The sequence below is a fragment of the Argiope bruennichi genome, chromosome 6 (assembly GCF_947563725.1).
Source record: "Argiope bruennichi chromosome 6, qqArgBrue1.1, whole genome shotgun sequence".
Classification (NCBI taxonomy): Eukaryota; Metazoa; Arthropoda; class Arachnida; order Araneae; family Araneidae; genus Argiope; species Argiope bruennichi.
The window spans coordinates 48,975,530-48,995,682 of NC_079156.1; the positions used below are offsets into that span (position 1 = coordinate 48,975,530).

At 29.9% G+C, this 20,153-nt stretch overlaps 1 protein-coding gene across 1 annotated transcript in view; it reads right to left on the reverse strand.

The window, feature by feature from the left end:
• Window positions 1–20,153, reverse strand: part of LOC129971189 (basic-leucine zipper transcription factor A-like) — a 48,420-nt gene that overhangs the window by 4,648 nt on the left and 23,619 nt on the right. The window contains exons 2-5 of the mRNA XM_056084741.1: window positions 18,372–18,801; window positions 5,284–5,425; window positions 3,660–3,799; window positions 606–800 (exon numbers count right to left, since the gene is read on the reverse strand). Of these exons, the coding sequence (XP_055940716.1) occupies window positions 606–800; window positions 3,660–3,799; window positions 5,284–5,425; window positions 18,372–18,575 (681 nt within the window). The 5' untranslated portion in view covers window positions 18,576–18,801. The remainder of the gene's footprint in view (window positions 1–605; window positions 801–3,659; window positions 3,800–5,283; window positions 5,426–18,371; window positions 18,802–20,153) is intronic.

The following is a 20,153-nucleotide window of genomic DNA, read 5'->3' on the forward strand; positions in this document are numbered from 1 at the left end:
AATTAAAGATTATGAAATAATAGGAATTTCTGTATTTCTCATCCATAGATGTCAGCACGAACTAAATTAATTCAGCTGGTTAACTTAGAGCTGCTTGGTTTCCATTGTTTTGGTTGAATGATTCATTCTATTCTCGATATTTCAACTTCGCAATTGGATGACCTTTCAGCTATATTTCGCCTTAATACTGATTTCAAATACATCTTTGAATAGCACCAAAGACGGAATTAATAATTATTTTTTTAAAGTGCATGGAATATATTGCTTCTTATATATCGTATAGGATAGGTAACGATTACAAATTCAACTGCCAATTCTTGACAGTGAATTTAGCATTGAAAACAACATTTTTATTTTTATAAAACATATAATATTGTCAGCAACCATATACATAACTTTTTTCTTTCAATTATTTCAAAACGATATTTCCATTGTTACTGTTAGTCTTGATGAATATACTAATAATGATATTGTATATGCATTTTTTAGAATAAAAAGTAGTTATTGAATATAATTTAAAAAGTAGTTATTGAATATAATTTTAGGTCTATTACAATATCTGCAGTTTTATCAATCCATGAGTCATTCTTTCCGACTGTGCCTACCTGTGCTTTTCGCCTGGCAGCACTTTCCGCCTCCACTTGGTCCGTCAGTAGTTGTACTTGATGGAGGGCGAGCTGTGTCTGCTGACTTTGTTGGTCCAGTTGATACTTCAGGAGCTGTATCTGGTGCTGAGCGCTGCTTGGATATTTCTCGTCCATGGATGGAATGCTATTGCGATAGGAGTTCCCTTCGCTGACCTGAAAGAGCAGTGTTACTCATTTTATAGAATTCTGAAAGTTCAAGAATGATGCAATCAGGACCGGATTTTTTTCAAGACTTTTAGGTAAAATGAGAGTCATGGCTTCTATATCCCGTTTCCGATTTCCAAATCAAAGCATTTTTTTTATTGGTTTTAATATCTAAATATCTTTATGTCACAAATATATTAATAAACTGAAATAACAAAACATTTATTACTAGTTGACTTCAAGAGAGTTAGTTTCAATATCCCGTATACAAAGAAAAATAATAGAATTTATTTTTAAGCAGTAAAAAAAATTACATAATGTTTTTAGCATATTCTATTTAATACTTCATGCAAAATTTAACAAAGATGTTGACCTGTGTGGACGTCAATGAAATGTAAAAAAAAATTGTATTATACTCATAAAAATATAACTCAATTACTTTTTTCCCCGATATAATAAGAAAAATGGAAAAATGGGAGGAAATTCTGAAGAATAATGCTCTGAATTTCAAACGATATTTGGTTTTAGTTTTAATAAGTTCCTGTAAATCAAATGACAGTACAAAAATTAGACCACCTGAAAATACCTAAAAAATTATCAGAATCTTGGAGATTCCTGAGGTTGCAAGGTTCTTAGACAGTTGACGGTTTGATAATCAGGCCATGGATGCGATAAACATAGCCACAAGTTAAAACATTTTACCAAACAAAAAAAAATAAACATACGATTACACTAATTACAGACTTGCTTATTCATGAATGTTTAAATTTATTAAGATACAGATGAAGATAGCAGGCTACATACTGCTTTAAGGCAAACCATTTGGGAACTGTATGAAGGTCTATTCTTGTCGAGATAACCATTTAATCATATTTGAAAATTACTGTCGTCAAAAACTCATTCACCTCTCTTTAATTATGTATCATTGAATAAATTAAATTTCGTGAAAAAAATTATAACAATAAGTATTGATTAAAATGCAAGTAGCTGTTGCGAATTCTTTCATCGTCAGTAGTTTTTAATAAACAAGTTTGGCAAATATTATAACATAGTTTTCACATTCATATGAATATATCATAAAAGTATTGGAGGGTAAAAATAATATAAAATTGTATCCTTTATGATAGGTCGCTGCAACAAGACATAGTTTCCATAATGTTGAAAAAAAATCAAAAAGAGTAGGAAGACAAATAAAACAAAACCAGCCACAATATAAGCTGAAATTCCTTTAGAACCTTTGCAGGAAAGTGTATCTTGCAACTTCCTTGGACAATCAATTCACATATGATTTCGGACTTATACAGTTGTTTGAAAAAAAAAATGAAAAGTCTCTAAAAAGACATTATTAACATTTTGGAGATGAAAATCAACTAAAACCTTGTACTTTCTACCGCCAAAATTGCAATATAAATTTGACCAAGAAATTGTAAAATTTTTTCAATTTGGTGGAATTTTTGCTGGCCAGTCCAGTATATGTCTTTTCAAAGGCAATTATCTCTTTAAAATTTGATTTCCATCAAGCCTACTTCCTCTTGTTTTCTTAAATCAACACACTAACTAACAATGGCTTGTTGTATAAGTTAAATGTACAAAGAAGATAATAATTTATGAATAAAAAATGAATTGCATCATTGCAAGAGTCCCAGATGATATTATTTGTTAAGTTTAATAGAAAATGGTAGCATTCTTTAATTCTGTAAAGAATTGTCATATTTTAGATTTACGCAATATTTTATCATATTTCTGTCAATCGAAAACGGTAAATTTTTCATTGAAGCATTTACCATAGTTCTTCAGTCATGTTTTATTGTGTTTCCAGTTTTGAAATTTCGTATTATTAACTTAATATTTTTCCGCATTGGAGGCTCGTGCATACACGTTGCGAAATCGCACTTCTCTCAACATTTTTCCCAATGAAAATTTAATCATTATTTCATTTCATTTTTCCTTCGGTATAAAAGCCCATTAGTAATAAAACTCAGTTTTTTTAGAACTTTCAATCATCAAGATAAATGATAGAAAAAACCTTTTACTTTTTTCGCAGAAAGAGGAAAATTTTTTTAATGTTCCAAACTGTACAGATTTCTGCTGCTGCGCACGCGCATTAATAAAGAGCATTGGGTTTTTTTTGTACGATTACTGAACGGAAAAAAAATGTTGCTGGAAATACAGAAACCAGCCATACTATAGGCACTGATTTGAACGTTTTTTCCCACAAATTATTATTATTATTGTAAGCTTACAGTTTGAAAATTGTAAAGAATAACCAACAATAAATAAAATTACTTAAAAATAATTTATATAAATTTCCTTTCGAATATAAATACAAAAATTGCGTTTCTACTTATGTATTTATTTAACCATATACTCTTCATTATTTTTATTGCTCAAATACAGTTACATTAATTTTTAGGAATAAGATTAAGAAATGCCAGAAATATAAAGAAGAAAAGTTAAAGTTCAATTTTAAATTGAAATTTATTAAACAAATTGGAAATTATATAATTTTAACTTCTTTGTCAAAATCTATCCACATCGTCAAAATCTAGCTGTTATGTTTTAATAAGTAATTATTGAATTATTCGCACTTAATTACAAAAGACAACTTTATTTCACCGAAAGACATCGTTGCACAAAGTAGAACAGTTTTAACATCCTTAAACTACATTGTGCACGAATTGTAACTACTTATGCATTAATTAAATATCGTGATTTCAATTTTATCTCGTTGAAGCAGCTTCAAAGTAAAAGGACTCCTTTTCTTATTTTCTATTCTTGAATTGTTAATGTTATTATTGCGTAACTTAATCAAGTAAAGATATCAGAAATATTGATACGAGTTTTAATTACGATATTTTTAAATCATACCTCATTGGATGGGCACCGCATGTCTGAACTCTGATACGATGGATTCAAACCATCCAGGAATTCTTGATCTTCGGCTGAAATCTGTAAACTTGATGGTTGGTACCCTCTATTGTAATTTGAGCTGTCAGTCAGGAGACAATCTGAAAGAACGATAAACAATTTTGCTTTAAATTAGCAATTGATTGATTTTTTTTTTTTCTGGTGCAAGGACCAATACTGGTCAAGTTGTGCCAACTCGTGTTAATTTAAAATACAGAAAAATTACTCATTAAAAACAGTAAGGAGAGACAGACTTAAAAGAACAAATAAAAATGAAAACACATTAACATGGTAAGGTTCAATTATGTCTTTCAAATTTGTATAATCTTTTCCGAAATATTTTATTCTAAGTAAACTGTACTTAGGGCATTCGCATATGAAATGTCGAACAGAATTGTAAACTAGTAATTGCGGATATAGGATTGATCATGATCATATATTCACCTTCATTACTGTGGATACATATTCTTGATTTTTCCAAAATATATGAATTGTTTTTAAAATAGATTACTGTGTTAAAACATAAGCAAATTATAACGATACTGAGGATTATATGCCTGAATATAATTACTTTAAAAATAAAAAAAAAATAAAAATACGGCGCGATTAAGAATTCTTGCGACAAAGATTCAGGGATGATAGATCACATTCCAACAATATATAAAAACGCTTCAAAAATCCCGAAGCTTATTTTATTACGAAAGAACGAATATAGATTGTTGTAGAAATTGTCCGGTAGAATTAAAACACAACAAAAATGTACACAAAAATCAGCATTTGTAGAAACTACTATCTAAAGTAGGCATAATGCCGCTAATTAGAAAACAACTCTAGTACTTAGAGTGTACAGCTAGAAACTCGCTCCGCAATCAACATTCCAAAGGAAGTATTAATCTTGATGCGAGTGCTTCATCATTTATAGTTAGTTACATTATAAGATATGGAATTTTTTAGAAAAATCTCGAGATCTCGGAATCTAATAAAATAGCGCCAAAATTCTTTGCATTTTCAACAACTTTCATTTTTGTCACCGAAGTTTCTAAATTCAAATACCTTTTATATAAAATTAACTACATGTCAAATTCAGTAGATCTTAAGCGAAATGATCTGACAAGTAGAGCGTTTTGCATGATTATATTGAAAATAGATAATATGCCAGGCAATAAACATTACCATGTTAAAATATTTCCAAATATGATAATAAAAAAATATCATCGAAGCAACATCAAAATGAAATCTGAAATTTTTATATATTAGGAAAAAAATTAATAAGACGTACAAAATAGGAGTTTCTGGTACCACTACCTAACGGTTTCTACCCCACCACTTAGAATTCCTGCAGGTAGCTGCAGAAGATCTAATTCGGAATGCTCCTACTAACTTGGCTAAAAGTGCCATTCATCAGGCCCAAGGAGGAGGCATCCCAACATTAATAAAAATGAATAATGGATCTTCCTTTCGCCGAGCAAGTTAAAGAATCCACGGGAAGACGCCTCTCGGTGATATCCATAACCAACCGGCGACGCCGTTCATATTTCGGGACGGTTAAGGTGATGGTGGAGAGAGAATATTAAAGGAAACTCACCATTAATCAAAGCCTCCGCTTGTTTATCTTCAATTTCTGCAGCCGAGTTGTCAATGTCAAAGAAGCCCGTTTGATCGAGTTCCTGCAATGAGAGATCCGAAAAGGCACTACCTACGTTTTGGACAATCTGCAACGCTTGATCCTGGGGGAAAAAATAAGGAATTTGCTCTAAATGTCAGAAGTTTAAAAAGGCAGATGAAAACTAAATATCGACATTGTTTTATGAAAATAGTGTATGGCAAATTTTTCTAAGCAATTAATGGATGCAAAACACTTACATAAATTAGCCAAATCTATTGCCAAATTGTGATATGCTATTATCACATGCTGTCAATAAATATCATATGCCGCTATTGATTCCAGCTGTTACAACAAAATTTTGCATATTTTGTTGTGCATTTTTAATGATGATTTACACTTAAACTTCCCTAAATGATATCAACTGATGTTTTCCGAACAATCTAATATTATTAGTCAGACTCTCAATATATGGAAGGGTCTTTTTTTTTTGTAATTCTTTTTTAGATAAAATCTCTATCTTCTTCCTTTCTCAAACATCTAAAGTTCAGAAAAAGATTTTAGTACTTAAGCTTATGATACTTTGAACAAATGCGCCACTTACACGAAATCAGTCGATATGAAATACAAAAAATTTTCGTTTCCGATTTAATCGATTTCTATTTAAAATTTTTTTCTTGGAATGTATATGCCTCCGAAATTAAAAAAAAAATGGAATATCTTTCATCACACATTTTAATAACGCAGTTTCTACGTACCCTGAGTAAATAAAAAAAACAAAAACACTAGAAGAAATTTTTAATATTACAATAATTTTATTACCAAGAAAAAAACAAACTTACTTTTATTAATTAGTTGAAACGAAGCAGAATAAAAGTTTCTTCTTTTATTTCTTTAGTTTAGCTAATTATATTTTGTAGATAAATGCAGATAAATACTTGGATTAATAAATATCCAATTACAAATCTATTTTCTAACAAAATTATAAGGCTATTTTTACAGCTATTCCTTAAATATCTTATGTCTTTTTATTTTTTAAATTTACTAAAAATTTAGATGTATTTAATAAGATAGATACATTTAATTAAAAATTTTGACTTCTGTTTTTAATTTATTTTAAATTGAAATGTTGATAAAGACCTCGCAATTTGTATTTATGTCAATTTTTTGAAAATATAAATAATGTGGAAATTGGATGCTTCATGAATTTATAGCTGATTAGAATTTAAAAATAATACTTTAAAGATTTGATTTGAAATTGTGCTTAGTGAGCAAAAAAAAAAAAAAAAAAAAAAAAAAAAAAAATTAAATGAAAATGCACATAAGCAATACATTTGTAGTACTCATATAATATTTTTTTCTATAATTGTACTAGTTCTTGTAAAATTGATTATGCATCTCTAAAATTTAAATTAAACGCAATGAGATTTCACACAATCAGTTTGATTATCTTAATCCTTTCTGAAAAGTCAAGCGAGCATTTCATACAATGCAAACGATTTTTTACTCCCTTCGCATTAAAAGTTTTGTTACAGTGCCAAATTCTCTTCTGGCATTATGTATTGAAACTCGTCAAGTCGTCAACATCTTTCTAAAAGAGCTACATCAGTGTTAATAAATACAGAAATACTCTTTGCCTAGATTGTGAAAGGAATATATAAAATATGGTATTACCGATTTTTTTAAACAGGCATAACAATTTTTAAATTAAAAGATTTTAAAAATTACTGTTTATTTTGTTTAGAGTTTATCTTAGAATATTCCACTACATTAAAAAAAAACTATATTTTTAAAACGAATAAATTGGTAAAAGATTTCTCAATGTTACTGGTGGGTTAAATTGTTTTTTTATTATTATTTTATTATGTCAAAGAACAAAAAGCACTTCTTTTCTTATATGATTTTTTTTCAACAAGATGCATGGAAGGTTTTGTTATTTAGTAGAAAATTTAGTTTCGCATGGAAATAATTCTAATTCATTTATGTTTAGCATTTGGCAAATACTATTTTTGCAACATAGAAGGAATATAGATATAAGATTTTCTTTCCTTATACTAGAATGAAAAGGAAACAATATTTAAAAACAATTTTATAATTTTGAAGAAAAATGTGTAAAATTAAGAAAATTTTTGAAATGTCGTTAAATTAAAGCTTCTTTAATATATCCCAATTCACAAGGATTGCCTGATTGATTGACTAATGATTAGACTTTTCTGTTGTTTGCAAATCTGAAAGAATGATTTTTTTGCCAACCAATAAATTTAAGACAAATGGCTAACATTCTTTATTATTAAGAATTTAGATTTGTCATTAGTTGGATAAATTTCCATCAAACTTTGAAGTTCCACTTCCAAATATGTTAATGTTATTAGCAATCTTTATTTTTAAAAATAAAAATAACACTTATCGTAATTATTTGAAATGATCCCAAATACCCTTTACAGCAGAAAAGGTCTTGTTTATTACTAAAGAAAATCAATCAATTATCTTTTTTTGAGAACTACTTTATGCTTGTTCGTTATCATATATATATATACATCAAAAAGTCTTATGTCAAAAACGTACAAAGCAAAATATATGGAATTTTGATGTTACAATTGGAACCACCAATAAGATAACATTTTATAAAAATATACAACAATCACGTAAAACAAACAGCAATTCGAAAGATGATTTAACTAATCTTTATAAAAGTTTTACATCAATAAAATGTTTGGGGGAATTCCACATGTAACATTTTGACATAACAGTGATGAAACATACTTTTTAAAACAGATTATTATGCCTTTGAATGATTTAATTTTAGCTCACAAGCATGCTTCTCTAATCCATAAGCAGTTAAGGGTCAGCTTGAAAACCACCTAAAAAGTTGGTGCATTTTGTAATTGTAATGAAAAATGAACACTCAAAAGCATCTCAAATATTCGATTCGGACAAAGTAATCTTAAATGCAAGGCATATGTAATATAACAATATCGATATTCGAAGATACCACATGCTTAACACCTCATATTATAACCTCAAAATATCAAAACTCTTTGAGTCGGTTTCCCCCGCCCTAGCAAGGTTTGATAAAGGTACTCGAGAGAATGTCTGTCGGTTAGAAGGGGGGGGGGCAATTTTTAAAACTCGCAGCGTGGAAGAGTGCCAGATACGAGCGAGACGTGAGAAATGTCTTTGGCTGAGGATGGAAGGAAGAATGCCGCAAAACAAAACCGGCTACTCGAAACTTGGAAACACGTGTATCATTCCTCGGGCCTGAAGGAATCAACATAAAATATATAATATATGCACACTTCCTGGAAAACAATGTGACTGAAAATGAATGAGTTCGCTTAAAAACGTCAGCTGCCTTCTTATTTGCAAAAAATGGCCAGCTGGATGATTTTTATAGAGCTTTGTGGCAATAAATTGCAGTATTATACTTAGAAAGTTGCGTTTGGCAACCAGTTGGTTCCTGTGGATATTGGTCATATTTAATTCTAATGGAATCGTTTCGATGTAGTTTCATGCCCATGATACCGCCAAATTATCAGACATTAAAGTCGTGTTATTTTAATTGTCTTGCATATTATGTTCTCTTCTTTATGTTACATGATTCTTTCTAAAAGAAACCAGTCGCATGACATCATAGCCTTATTAAAAATGTAAATAGTTCATCTTTCTTCTAAACGTATCATTATCCATCTTCTAAATTTCGCAGTCTTTCTAATTCTAGTTTCTAAATTTAGTCTTTCTTTTTTTATATATGTCCTTGTGAACTACACACATATTAAATACAGTCCTTCTTCCTTACGTTTCAAAAAAGGAAGAAAAACAGCAATTAAGTATTTGAAGAAACAATGAAAACGTTTTGAATTTAAGGTCAACAATTTAATCTATTGTTGGAAATTAATTAAAAAAAATTGCCAACATTTATGACAAATTTGCACGATTAATAAATTAGTATCATTAAAAGGGCATTTTTTAAAATTTTGAAACTGTGTAAAATTTATTTTTTGTGCAGTCTTTTTAGAAATTAGTGCAATAAAATGCTAAAATTCATATTAATTTTTAATTAATTAAAATTTTAGCTAAAACAATTTTAATTAACAAGAATAATCTCTTTGTGGTGAAGAGTACGACTCTCTAAGTACCAAATTTGATAGCTGTAGGTCAAACGGTCTGGCCTGTAGATCACCAGCACATACATGAATACACACATGCATAAGCACGCATTTATCATTATTATTTGCAAGGAAGGAATATCTATCTAAGAAACTACATGAGAAGAAAGTATCTACAAAACTTAAAATCGGGATCGACAAAAAATTTTATTTTCAGAAATTGAGACCACTTTGCTAATAACAAACATTTTGAAAAGAAAGGATATGGGTAATCTAGATTTATTACTTATCGGTTTCCTGTTAGTCAGCCGACTGCTTAGTTGTAGTTATTCTTGTTGAAAAAGCAGTTTCGACTAGTTATGTACTTTAACGAGAAAAATATATTGAAACGAAAGAAAATTAGAAGCTAAAGAAATAGAAACAAATATTGAGTTTCAGCCAAGTGATAATTTCCTTCTTTATCCGATAACTTAAATAAAATATGTAAGAATATTTTGTTTGAATATTTTGCATTAAAACAGATGCTTACTGTATATAAAATAATAGTTATTTGAATTTATTAAATTAAAAACTCTTATTTAACTTAAGAAATGATATTTCTTGAATCTAAATTTGTTACAGCTTTAAATTTTTTCTCTCCCTCCCCCCCTCGGCGCTTGAGTCATTTAGTACCTGCTGAATTATTTTATTTAGAACTTGCCTAAACTCTAAATAGAATATTAATTTTTTTTAATTAATGTTATTAAATGTCAGGAATTAATGGAAAATTCTCAGAGAAATTTCTTTAGTTATTGATACATTTGAAGTATTCTTTTAAATCGTAAGTAAAATGTTTTCTAAGATTTCTTAATAAATATGGATTTTTTTCGAGCATTCTCATTAATTTATGATATTAGAACACCCTCCCTCATCCTTTAGATAACAGAGAAAACAATTTTAAAAACAAAACCATAATTTAAGAAGATTGAATTATTTGCTTTTAATTCCTGTAAAATTCCGAAGTTTGCAGTGACAGAAAGAACAAAAACATCAATTGATACTTCTGAATCTTCATCTTGACTTTATAAAATGGAATCAAATATCATAATCAAATATAAAACATTCATATTGTAATCGATTGTGATTGCTCTTTTGCCCTTCAGCGTCAGAATAACTGATTATTTTGGGGGGGGAAAGTAACTATCATTCTTTTCCTGCCATCCATCGATTTGATCATTTCATTTTAATCTTTTATATCATTATTAGATATGTCAGCAATTTTAGTTTTCTAGATATGCCATAAACTCATATCTAATTTCTTGTGTCAAGTCTTTAAGAATCGAAGGATCATGGAGCCATCCCTTATTAAACAAAACATGTGAGAGATGTGGGTCTAGCACATGCTAAATTTGAGATCCAGGGTCGAACACTCTGTCATTAGTGTGAAAGTTTCGAGATCTGAATGCCAGATTAATTGACCTTGTCGTCATGACTCAAAAGATCTCTGCGATGTTTGAAGGCAGCAAGACATTACGATGAAATCTCTTATAACGTTAAATAAATGCCAAGAATATCCATCATTGAAAGCTACAATTGTGGTGGAATGAAGATCATTATGACTGGTGCAGTGGAAGCAAGAGGATGTATGTTTTCGAGAACATTTCTTTTATGATCACATTTCACACAAAAACAAACACAAACACGAAAGACAAGACATTAACGCACGCATCTCAACATAACAGCATCTCACCTCCTTATATCAACAATCGCAATGCAATATGGAATGCGTACCTAATCAGGCACTGCCATTTATTATCCAAAAGAGAAGATAGAGCAATGCAATTGTTACACAGTGTTATTTTGTCTATTTTGTCACAGTGTTATTTTATAGAAGAATGAGACATTGACAATATAATATTATCTAACATCGATTGTCAGAGTAGTGTACAAGCGGCAAGGAAGACACAGATGCCAGGGTCCCAATCTTGGGGACAAAATATTAATGCTTTCATGTCGTTTTTTTAGAGTGAAGGACCTCGAGGGAATGGAAAAATATCCTCCAGGGGACATTTATATTTGCTAAACTCATGACGATGATTGGAGATAAAAAAAAAATCATATTATATCCCGGTTACAGTTATTGAGTATCGTTAGAACACTGTCGATGATAGAAGCATTCATATTCCATAATAAATAGCGAACAAATATTAACATGAATTTGAACAAATGAATAAATTAACCTTTTTCACTGCAGTTTCGAGCAGTTTCTTTCCGAATGATTGCTTCGGCTGATTGAACAGTGCACTTTTACTCAATAAAAGGGGAAAATTTTCTCTGAAAATCGTTTAAAGTGTTTTTTTTTTTTTCTTCTTCTTCTTCTTTTTGTATTCTTAACGCTAGTATGCATTTACATACAATAGAATTTCTAATGCAAAAATATTTTTCCTTGACTTTTCTGTTTCGTTTTCTATTATCATAGAAATAGAAAAAATCAAGTAAGAAATAAAGTAATTTTATGGGAAATTCTGTACTAAAGTTATATTCTAAATACGTCAATTTTCTTATGTTTAGGAAAAATTTTTTATTCTGTTCAGATATTTTCCTTTTTTAAAAACTATTTTAAAGATCCTAGTATCTTTTGTAAATTGTACATTTTCCACATTTTAGATTGTATGAATGATATTTATATGCAAAATTTCAAAGACAGTTTACACATTTTCAAACGTCCTCAAAAGGCTTATATTTTTATGTTCTGTTATGAAACACTTTTACTTAACTTGTCTCGCTTCATGTTTCTAAAAGATACAAATGCGTTATTAATATTTTCACTTACTTCTTTTCATGCATTGAAATTTTACACCCTTGTGTATTCTCGATAATAATAGAATAATTTATTTATTTGAGAATTTAATAATTTATTAGTCAATTAAATTTTGAGGCATACAAGTGGCATTGTCTGAATTTATTGCATTTCAGAAAAAAAAAAAAAAAACTGATTTCGGTATTTTATAAAATTTTATCGATACTTATGTAAAGCTCAATGTGTGTGTGTGTGTGTGTGTGTGTGTTGGCGCTCTACAAAAAAGAACATTTGACTTAAAGCTACCAAATTTGGTACGTGTATACCTTGGAGGTTGGGAATGTGCACCTGGGGTCCTTTTTTTGAAATTTTAATTAGAATTTTAATTATTAATTAAAAACTAACTTTCTAAAAAAATCCTTTCCATTTTCCCCACCGCCAAATGAGTAAGGCTTCAGTTTTTTGTTTCCAACGGCAATGAGGCTAGGGCTAACATTTTTCGGCCGATTATTTCAAACGATTCTGTTTATTTTCTTAATGTTTTATGCATTTAAAATTAAACATTGTTAATGAATCGATCTTTCAGATTCATTCTGAAGTACTTTTGAATTAAAATATAACAGATTAAAGGAAATTAAAAATTTCTAATCTACATAGCGTTTTCCCAACTGGCGTTGAAAATTCACGCATGCGCATTGTATTCTGATTGCTTACATTTCAACGGAAGCGGACTCGATTTAAATTATTTTTAGGTTAGTTGTATGCTTTTGTAATTAAATTGAATTTATGTTAGTTTAAATTCATCGTTTTTTAAGTAATTTTCTAACCTGTTTTCGACCGATTATTTTAAACGATTCTGTTTATTTTCTTAATGTTTGATGCATTGAAAATTAAACTTTGTTAATTAATATACCTGCTCAAGATGAATCTGGAAAAATTTTGTTGACAAATTCTTGAGATATTACATAAATTAAGAAAGATATTCTTTAGTGCCCATAAGGTTTAAATGCTCAGTGACTCTGTTTTCAGTAATCATATTACAAAAAAAAATGCTTTGTTTCAGTAAAAAATATTATATTAATTTCAGATTAATCATTTCCACTTTAATTTAAAGCATAAATTCTACGGGAGCTAACAGAAAATTGGAGAGATACAGATTACGTTATGACTGAAGGCTTTTATAATATTCTGAATGAATTGAAATTTGAAGTTTTAAAATATTTTAATGAAGAAGCTATTAAAGTAGGAATTAGATAAAATAGTTAATTATTAAAATTTTAACGAGCATTAAGATTGGCGAACCGGCTGGTCGCCAAAGGCGACTAGTTTATCTATAAATCAAAAGCTAAAAAGTATAAAATAATTAAATACGAATCTACTTTTTTAGAAGTTTAGTAAAAGTGTGATTTTAAAAACATTTTATATTTAGCCTATTTAATTTGACTGCTTCCATTTTTGTAAATATGGAATTTTGTTACCGATTTTTCTCTTGCTTCCGCAGTATTAAAGTTTTTGTCTTTTCGATGACTGTACATTATTTTAATATTCTCTATATTTAATTATTTGTTAATTGGTTCCCCGGGATACTGATTATATTTAATTCAAGTTAAATGTTCAGATATATTTTCATGTCTATGATTTCGCAATATCGTAAATCATTAAAGTCGTGTTATTTTAATTGTACTGCACGTGCTTTATTCATTCAGTAAAGTACATGAATCTGTCTGATGATGGCCAATTCTATGGTGTCATAGCTCTATTAAATGACATCCGCTTCATCTATTTTCTAACTTTCAAAATATTATAACTTCACTTTTTTTTTTCGTCTTGTAAACTGAAAGATTAAAAGATGAATACATTCTATAGAACGATTAAGACGATTCTAATTAGCAGAATCCTTCTGATTTGGCTTTTAAAACTGGAAGAAAATCACACGATTAACTATTTGAGGAAATAATGAAAATGTTTAAATTTCAAAGCAGTAATGTGATCTATTGTTGAAAACCAAGCAACAAATATTTTTTAAAAATTTCCAAAATTCAAGAAAATTTTGCACGATCGTTAAATTATTATCATTAACAAGACTTTAAAAAAATGTAAACGATGCAAAATTTATTTTTGTGCAATAATACTTTTTTAGAAGTTATAGCGACAAAAGCCAAAATTCCTATTAATTTTGAGTTGACTAAAATTTTAATTAAAATTTTTAAAAATTCGCTTCGAGGTTCCACATTTTTCTCAACAACGTGTCCACTCTCCAAGGATTATCTGTGTCAAATTTGACAGCTTTGGGCCAAACGGTCTGGTCTTTAGTGTCAACACACACACAATCTCTCTAATTCAATTTTATTATTTGTAGAGACAGGGATAGAGATTTTTGACTGGATTAAATTGAGTTTCATTCTATTAGAGACATTGCAGCAATGATCGATATATTACATATTACGTAATATTTACCTTATTAAGATTATGAAAAGGAGATTCGAAACATAATAACATGATAATGTTTGAGGCTTAATCCGACTAATTTAATTTTACTTTCTAAAATTTACTCTTAATGTATAGCATTGATAATATACAGACAATTGTATTATTTAATTCGTGGCAAATCTCGTGGCAATAAATCTAGTAAGTAACACAATAAGAATATTGGTATAAAATTTGTTTAAAATATTTTTTTAAAGAGTATTAAAATTATGGAAACAAGTTGGAGTTATCACCCCGAATCTTCCTTGTGTACTCTCTAACATAGCTCTAGAACAGCAAATATGTATTTTGGACGCCATTTTTTCGACCTATAGAATCAAAAATTTAACGAACTGCAATAATAGTCACAAAATTGTACTTAGGTCATCGCGTGTTTTAGTTATCAAATTTATATGGCTGTAAAAGTACTGATTGACAGATGGTCACCTCCTCGACAAATTTGGCTTCAAAGTTGAAAGATATTTACACCTTACATGGACAATCCATGTACCAAATTTTATCCATGAAGCTCTCGTCGTTTTGTAATTATCGAGTTAATGTTTATTCGGAAAGCCAGACAGACAGAACTTCTCAGATCACGTTCAAATTGTGTCAGAAATCTAAAAATTCGGTTATAATATACTCCGAAGGTATTTAGAAATAATAGTAAACATTTTGTAAAACCATTCTCAATGAGCACTTGTTACTCAAGATGAAATATCACACTCAGTTCATTAACTCTATGCCCATCAATCTATCTGCTTTGTAAAGTACCGTGTGGTAATAATTAAAGTTCCACATTGAAATGGTCATAAAAGGAAAACTGTTGGGCCAAGTGTTATCAGATTTGTTAATAGTTTAAAAGAGGTCATGGAAATTTCTTTACTGCCAAAAAAAGTTAAAAAACTCACTACCAGAAGGAAATGGTGCTGTATGCAATATTGTTATGCAAAATACGATATGAAGACACCGGTTTAAAATATATTTAATCGTTTCTGAACCGTGTTACAAAGCATGATCAGTGTGGCGCCCGCCATTTTTTGAAAGTACAATAAATCGCATTACTGCATTCTCAACAGTAGCTTTTAGCATATCAGAAGGAATGTTACACACATGTCGGTGTGTCTCATCTTTCAGTTTCGCCAAATTGCTTAGATTATCACCATAAACAGTGCTTTTGAGACAACACACATTCAACATGCTTTGTATCACCTTTTAGAAACGATTAAACATATTTTAAACCGGTGTCTTCATGTCATATTTTGCTTAACAATATTGTTACAGCGTCATTTCACCCCTGGTAATGAGTTTTTGAACTTTGTTTTGGTAGAAAATAAATTCTTATGGCCTCTTTTAAATTATTACGAAGTCTTATAACATTTGATCCAGTAGTTTCCTTTTTATGCCCATTTCAAAGTGGAACTTAAATTATAACCACCTTGCATTTCGAACAATTTTTCGTATCACGCATGTTACATGATGCAATTTCAAAATAGTATGCTAGTCTACAAACATTATCATATAAACAACGAATGATTTGAAAATTATTGAAGGCAAAACATTGAATCAAAGATGAAATAAACACTTGGAAACAAATACACGGAGCATTTACAGGTACTCGCAACTTTGTAACATTTTTTTATCGAGCTAGATAAAGACCTAAGTACCCAGAGCGATAAAAACAACAATTATTTTTAGCATCACCGTATTGCCGAAGAATTTGATGACGACTGCTGTCAATGCTATGCTTCGACAAATCCTGGCTTATGACAGCGCGATTAAACTAATGACATAACTTAGTTCCAGCCCCAGAGAGCTCTGTGACGGCGCATTATCTAAACGCTTTCTTTTTCGAAGCGGGTCAAGGCTTAATTTACTCTCTATCGAAATAGAGCAAGATGATGATGCTGTGGTTTATATTTATGGGAAAGAAAGGAACCAACAGCTCAAGGAGGTAAAATTAACCGCCTCACACTCTCAGGAAAGAGGGCCTGTTCCTTCGATTAGGTATTCGAAGATCTTGTTTATTCTGGTACGGAAATTCGTAGAAGGAGGGAAGGTTAAAAAAAGAGAGTTACAGAAAGAGACATTGCGAAATTTTTCGAAGAGGAATCACTTGTGGTTTAGAGACACACAATCAGAATAACAATGGAATTTTTGTTTCGAGAAAACTCACGGTAGAAACTTTGTGTAACAGATGTAATGAGAAACCAGGTGATTGTTACGTGCTTTCTAAAACAGTTTCGTATCTGCTGTTTTATTCGGTGAAATTTATTGATATATTTATTTTTAAATCTAATACTGAAGTGTTTCAAGAAATGTATTATACTGTTTCTGAAAATATAGTCTAAACTTTCTTATATACGTGAATATTTGAATTATAAGCTATTCAAATTTTATAATCGCTAATAAAAATTTTTATTAAAAAAATTATAATTATTAAATTGCATTTTAAAATTAATAAATTCTTAATTCCTTCTTTTAATTAGAAATTTCTTTACTTTTGAGAAATTTTTTTCGCATAATATAAATGTGTTTAAGATCCTTCAAACCTATTATTTTAGGAAATAAAATAGAAAGATCAATTTTATAGACACAAAGAATGCAATTTATCTGCCTTTGAAATTATATAATATAGACTTTTCTGCAAGCAGCTCAGATACTATATAAACTATATTAACATCAGATGCAATACCAGATATTATTCGTTTGTTGAAGAAAAGTTGCAACCATTATCTAAGCGTCATCAGTTCTACAATAAAACAATTTAACTCATTTTCTCTTTTTAGTGTTGTGTCTCCTGCAACATATAGTTTTAAAAAGATCCAATTGGATTGGTCACAAAATCATATTTTAAATAAATAATAATCTATGCTTCTCTGTTTTGCATTCTTTTGAATCAAAATTTGGATTTCCGATATAATTTTTATAGATTTCAGACATGATTTCTTATCTTCCCGCAAAAAAATACGAAACTAACCTTCATGTTTCATTTTATATAGAATTGGTAGAGGTAAGTGAAATAATTAAATGAAAATTGATACAATTCAAAAATGGACTCATCAATACAACTGAGAAATAATAACTTTGATAAACAGTAAATTGTGAGTATACTGGTTCCTAGAATAGTCTGGCATTTGCAAAAGGAAGTGTTAGGAGCGCTAATTCGAAAACTAGCCATTCGCCAGAAAATTAGTAAAGAATAGACGCTAAATAAACAATAGAACTTTGAATTTTATTCTATAATATTTGTTATATATAACATAACTTTCCTTCTTATTTGGTACATTTTGAGTTATTAAACACAAGTTTTCCTATTAGATAGCTATATCTTAGCTATATCAATGATATTTCTACCAACACTTTGGTTAATTTGGCAATTCTCTGGACTTGTAAATACCGGAATACTAGGCTTCATGATTGTTTTGTAATGATATTTTTTGCAGTATTAATTATTGCATTATAAGAAGTTTATTATAAACAGATCGGAATTGTTTGATATTGATTTTCATAATGCACGCACTAAAACACGGTTACCAGAAATCTGTTAAATAATCTTTGCGTCTCGAATTCTGGGCTCGTAACTACACAGTATGATTGTGTCAAATGGACAAAATATTAAATAAAATCTATAGCACCAGCCTATAAATGAAACGTTCAAGATCCAACTCGTTATAGAGATGATCAAATTAAGCAAAAGTAAAGAAGGTATTAATCACCTCTAATGATAGATTCTCAACGCTTCTGCTCTCCCTTCGCTCGTTGTGCAATCTGCTGGAAGGAACTTTGGGTCTGCAACCGCCGTAGAAGAACGACTGCTGAGGACCTTCGACTTCGGGATCTCTGAATGATAACCTCTTCTTCTGTTTCTGCTGCTGCGTCTGTTTGTCTTGTGCAGAAGTTTGAGGTCCACTCCTGAACATTCTTAAGTAAAGAGTACGCAATCCGAGGCGGCCCCTTGGCTCACATGGCCAAGACGAGCTCTCTTCCTACAACGGCAAAAGTTGGCGTAGCACGACAGAAAAGTCTTCCGCTTGTCCAGTAAGGTGGATTCTGTCAACTCATCCATCAGATGTGGTGATGGGCTGTCATAAATGGTGCTGGATTTTCAGTGGAAAAGCGGACAGATATTTCAAACGAAGGCAATTCCTGCATGAAAGAAAAATAAGGATTCTTGAAATGGAAGAAACAAACTTACAAAAAGAACTGAAATAAAATCCAACGAGAGAGAATAAATGTAAACATTAAATCTGTTTAGACTACATGTCATCTTTGATGTCTCTTGAAAAATAAATGTTTTCATTTCAAGAAAAAAAAAAATCGGAATTATTTTTAATATCACGTTGTTTTTTTTTCCACTTGAATATAAACGATTATCTGGATGCACTTCTTGGTTATTGATTGATTAATCAGATTATTGATTAGTTTAACCTATCATGATCTGGGGTTTTGAATCTACCAAAAGCTTTCTTAAATCTGAAAAATGCGTATCCTGTAATCAGCGACGTTGTTTTCAGAAAGAATTCCTAAGTCTTAAAATAACATATGATTTTAGTTTCTTTTTAATAAATTTCACACATTGGATAAGAGTAATGCTGCGAAACCTTATTGACCCTTTAATTTCTTTGAAAAGCGTTATAACAAATATGAAACCTTTAGTGTTAAAATTAATAGAAATGCTCATATAAAAGGAAATATTGTCTTCTCTATCCAAGAGTACTATTGACATTTTTATTTTTCAGATTTTTAATGAAAAACAATGACAATAACAACAAGAATGTTCGTCTTGAGTAATTTCAACAGAAAGCGCGGTTGCTTGACTATCAGCCATTCCTAAGTAAGAGAGGGAACAGACTCTTTTACCGGAAGAATGAAAATTTGTAAGAACTGAAAAACCTTTTTCAATAATGTTAATTAAAAAACTAAAATTTGTATAAGAATAAAAACTATGTTTTTGTTCATTAAGAAATAGACTGCTATCCAAAGATTAAGGAAAAATTACAAAAATAGTAATAACTCTGTCAAAAATAAACCAGTCCGAATAAAATTTTAAATATTTTATCAAAAAGAGTTGATGAAAGAAAGTACAATTGTTAATTAATGAAGCTATTATCGGAATATGTCGTCTGCGAGAAGCATAAAATCGCATGTTTGGGAGCAAGCTTGCAAATTTTGTAACGATATTGAGTTAAGAAATTTGGAATAGTCAATTCGTAGCAATGACCTCCAAACATCATCTGCCTCATGAATTTCGATGGAAAGTTATTAGAAGACTAGAAGTAGGGCAAAGTCAGACAGAGGATAGCTATATGTTAATTCTTTTGTATTTCATAGTCTTGGCGACGATTTCTATTCACAGATTCAGTATTCAGGAGGTTCAATCGAGTAAGCCCAACCACTATGACGAGTGTCGATGACAGATATTTGTTTTTATGCGCACAAAGGAATAGAATCGCAATTTCGATTTAATTCAAATCTTCCTATTGCCTCCACCTGAAAAC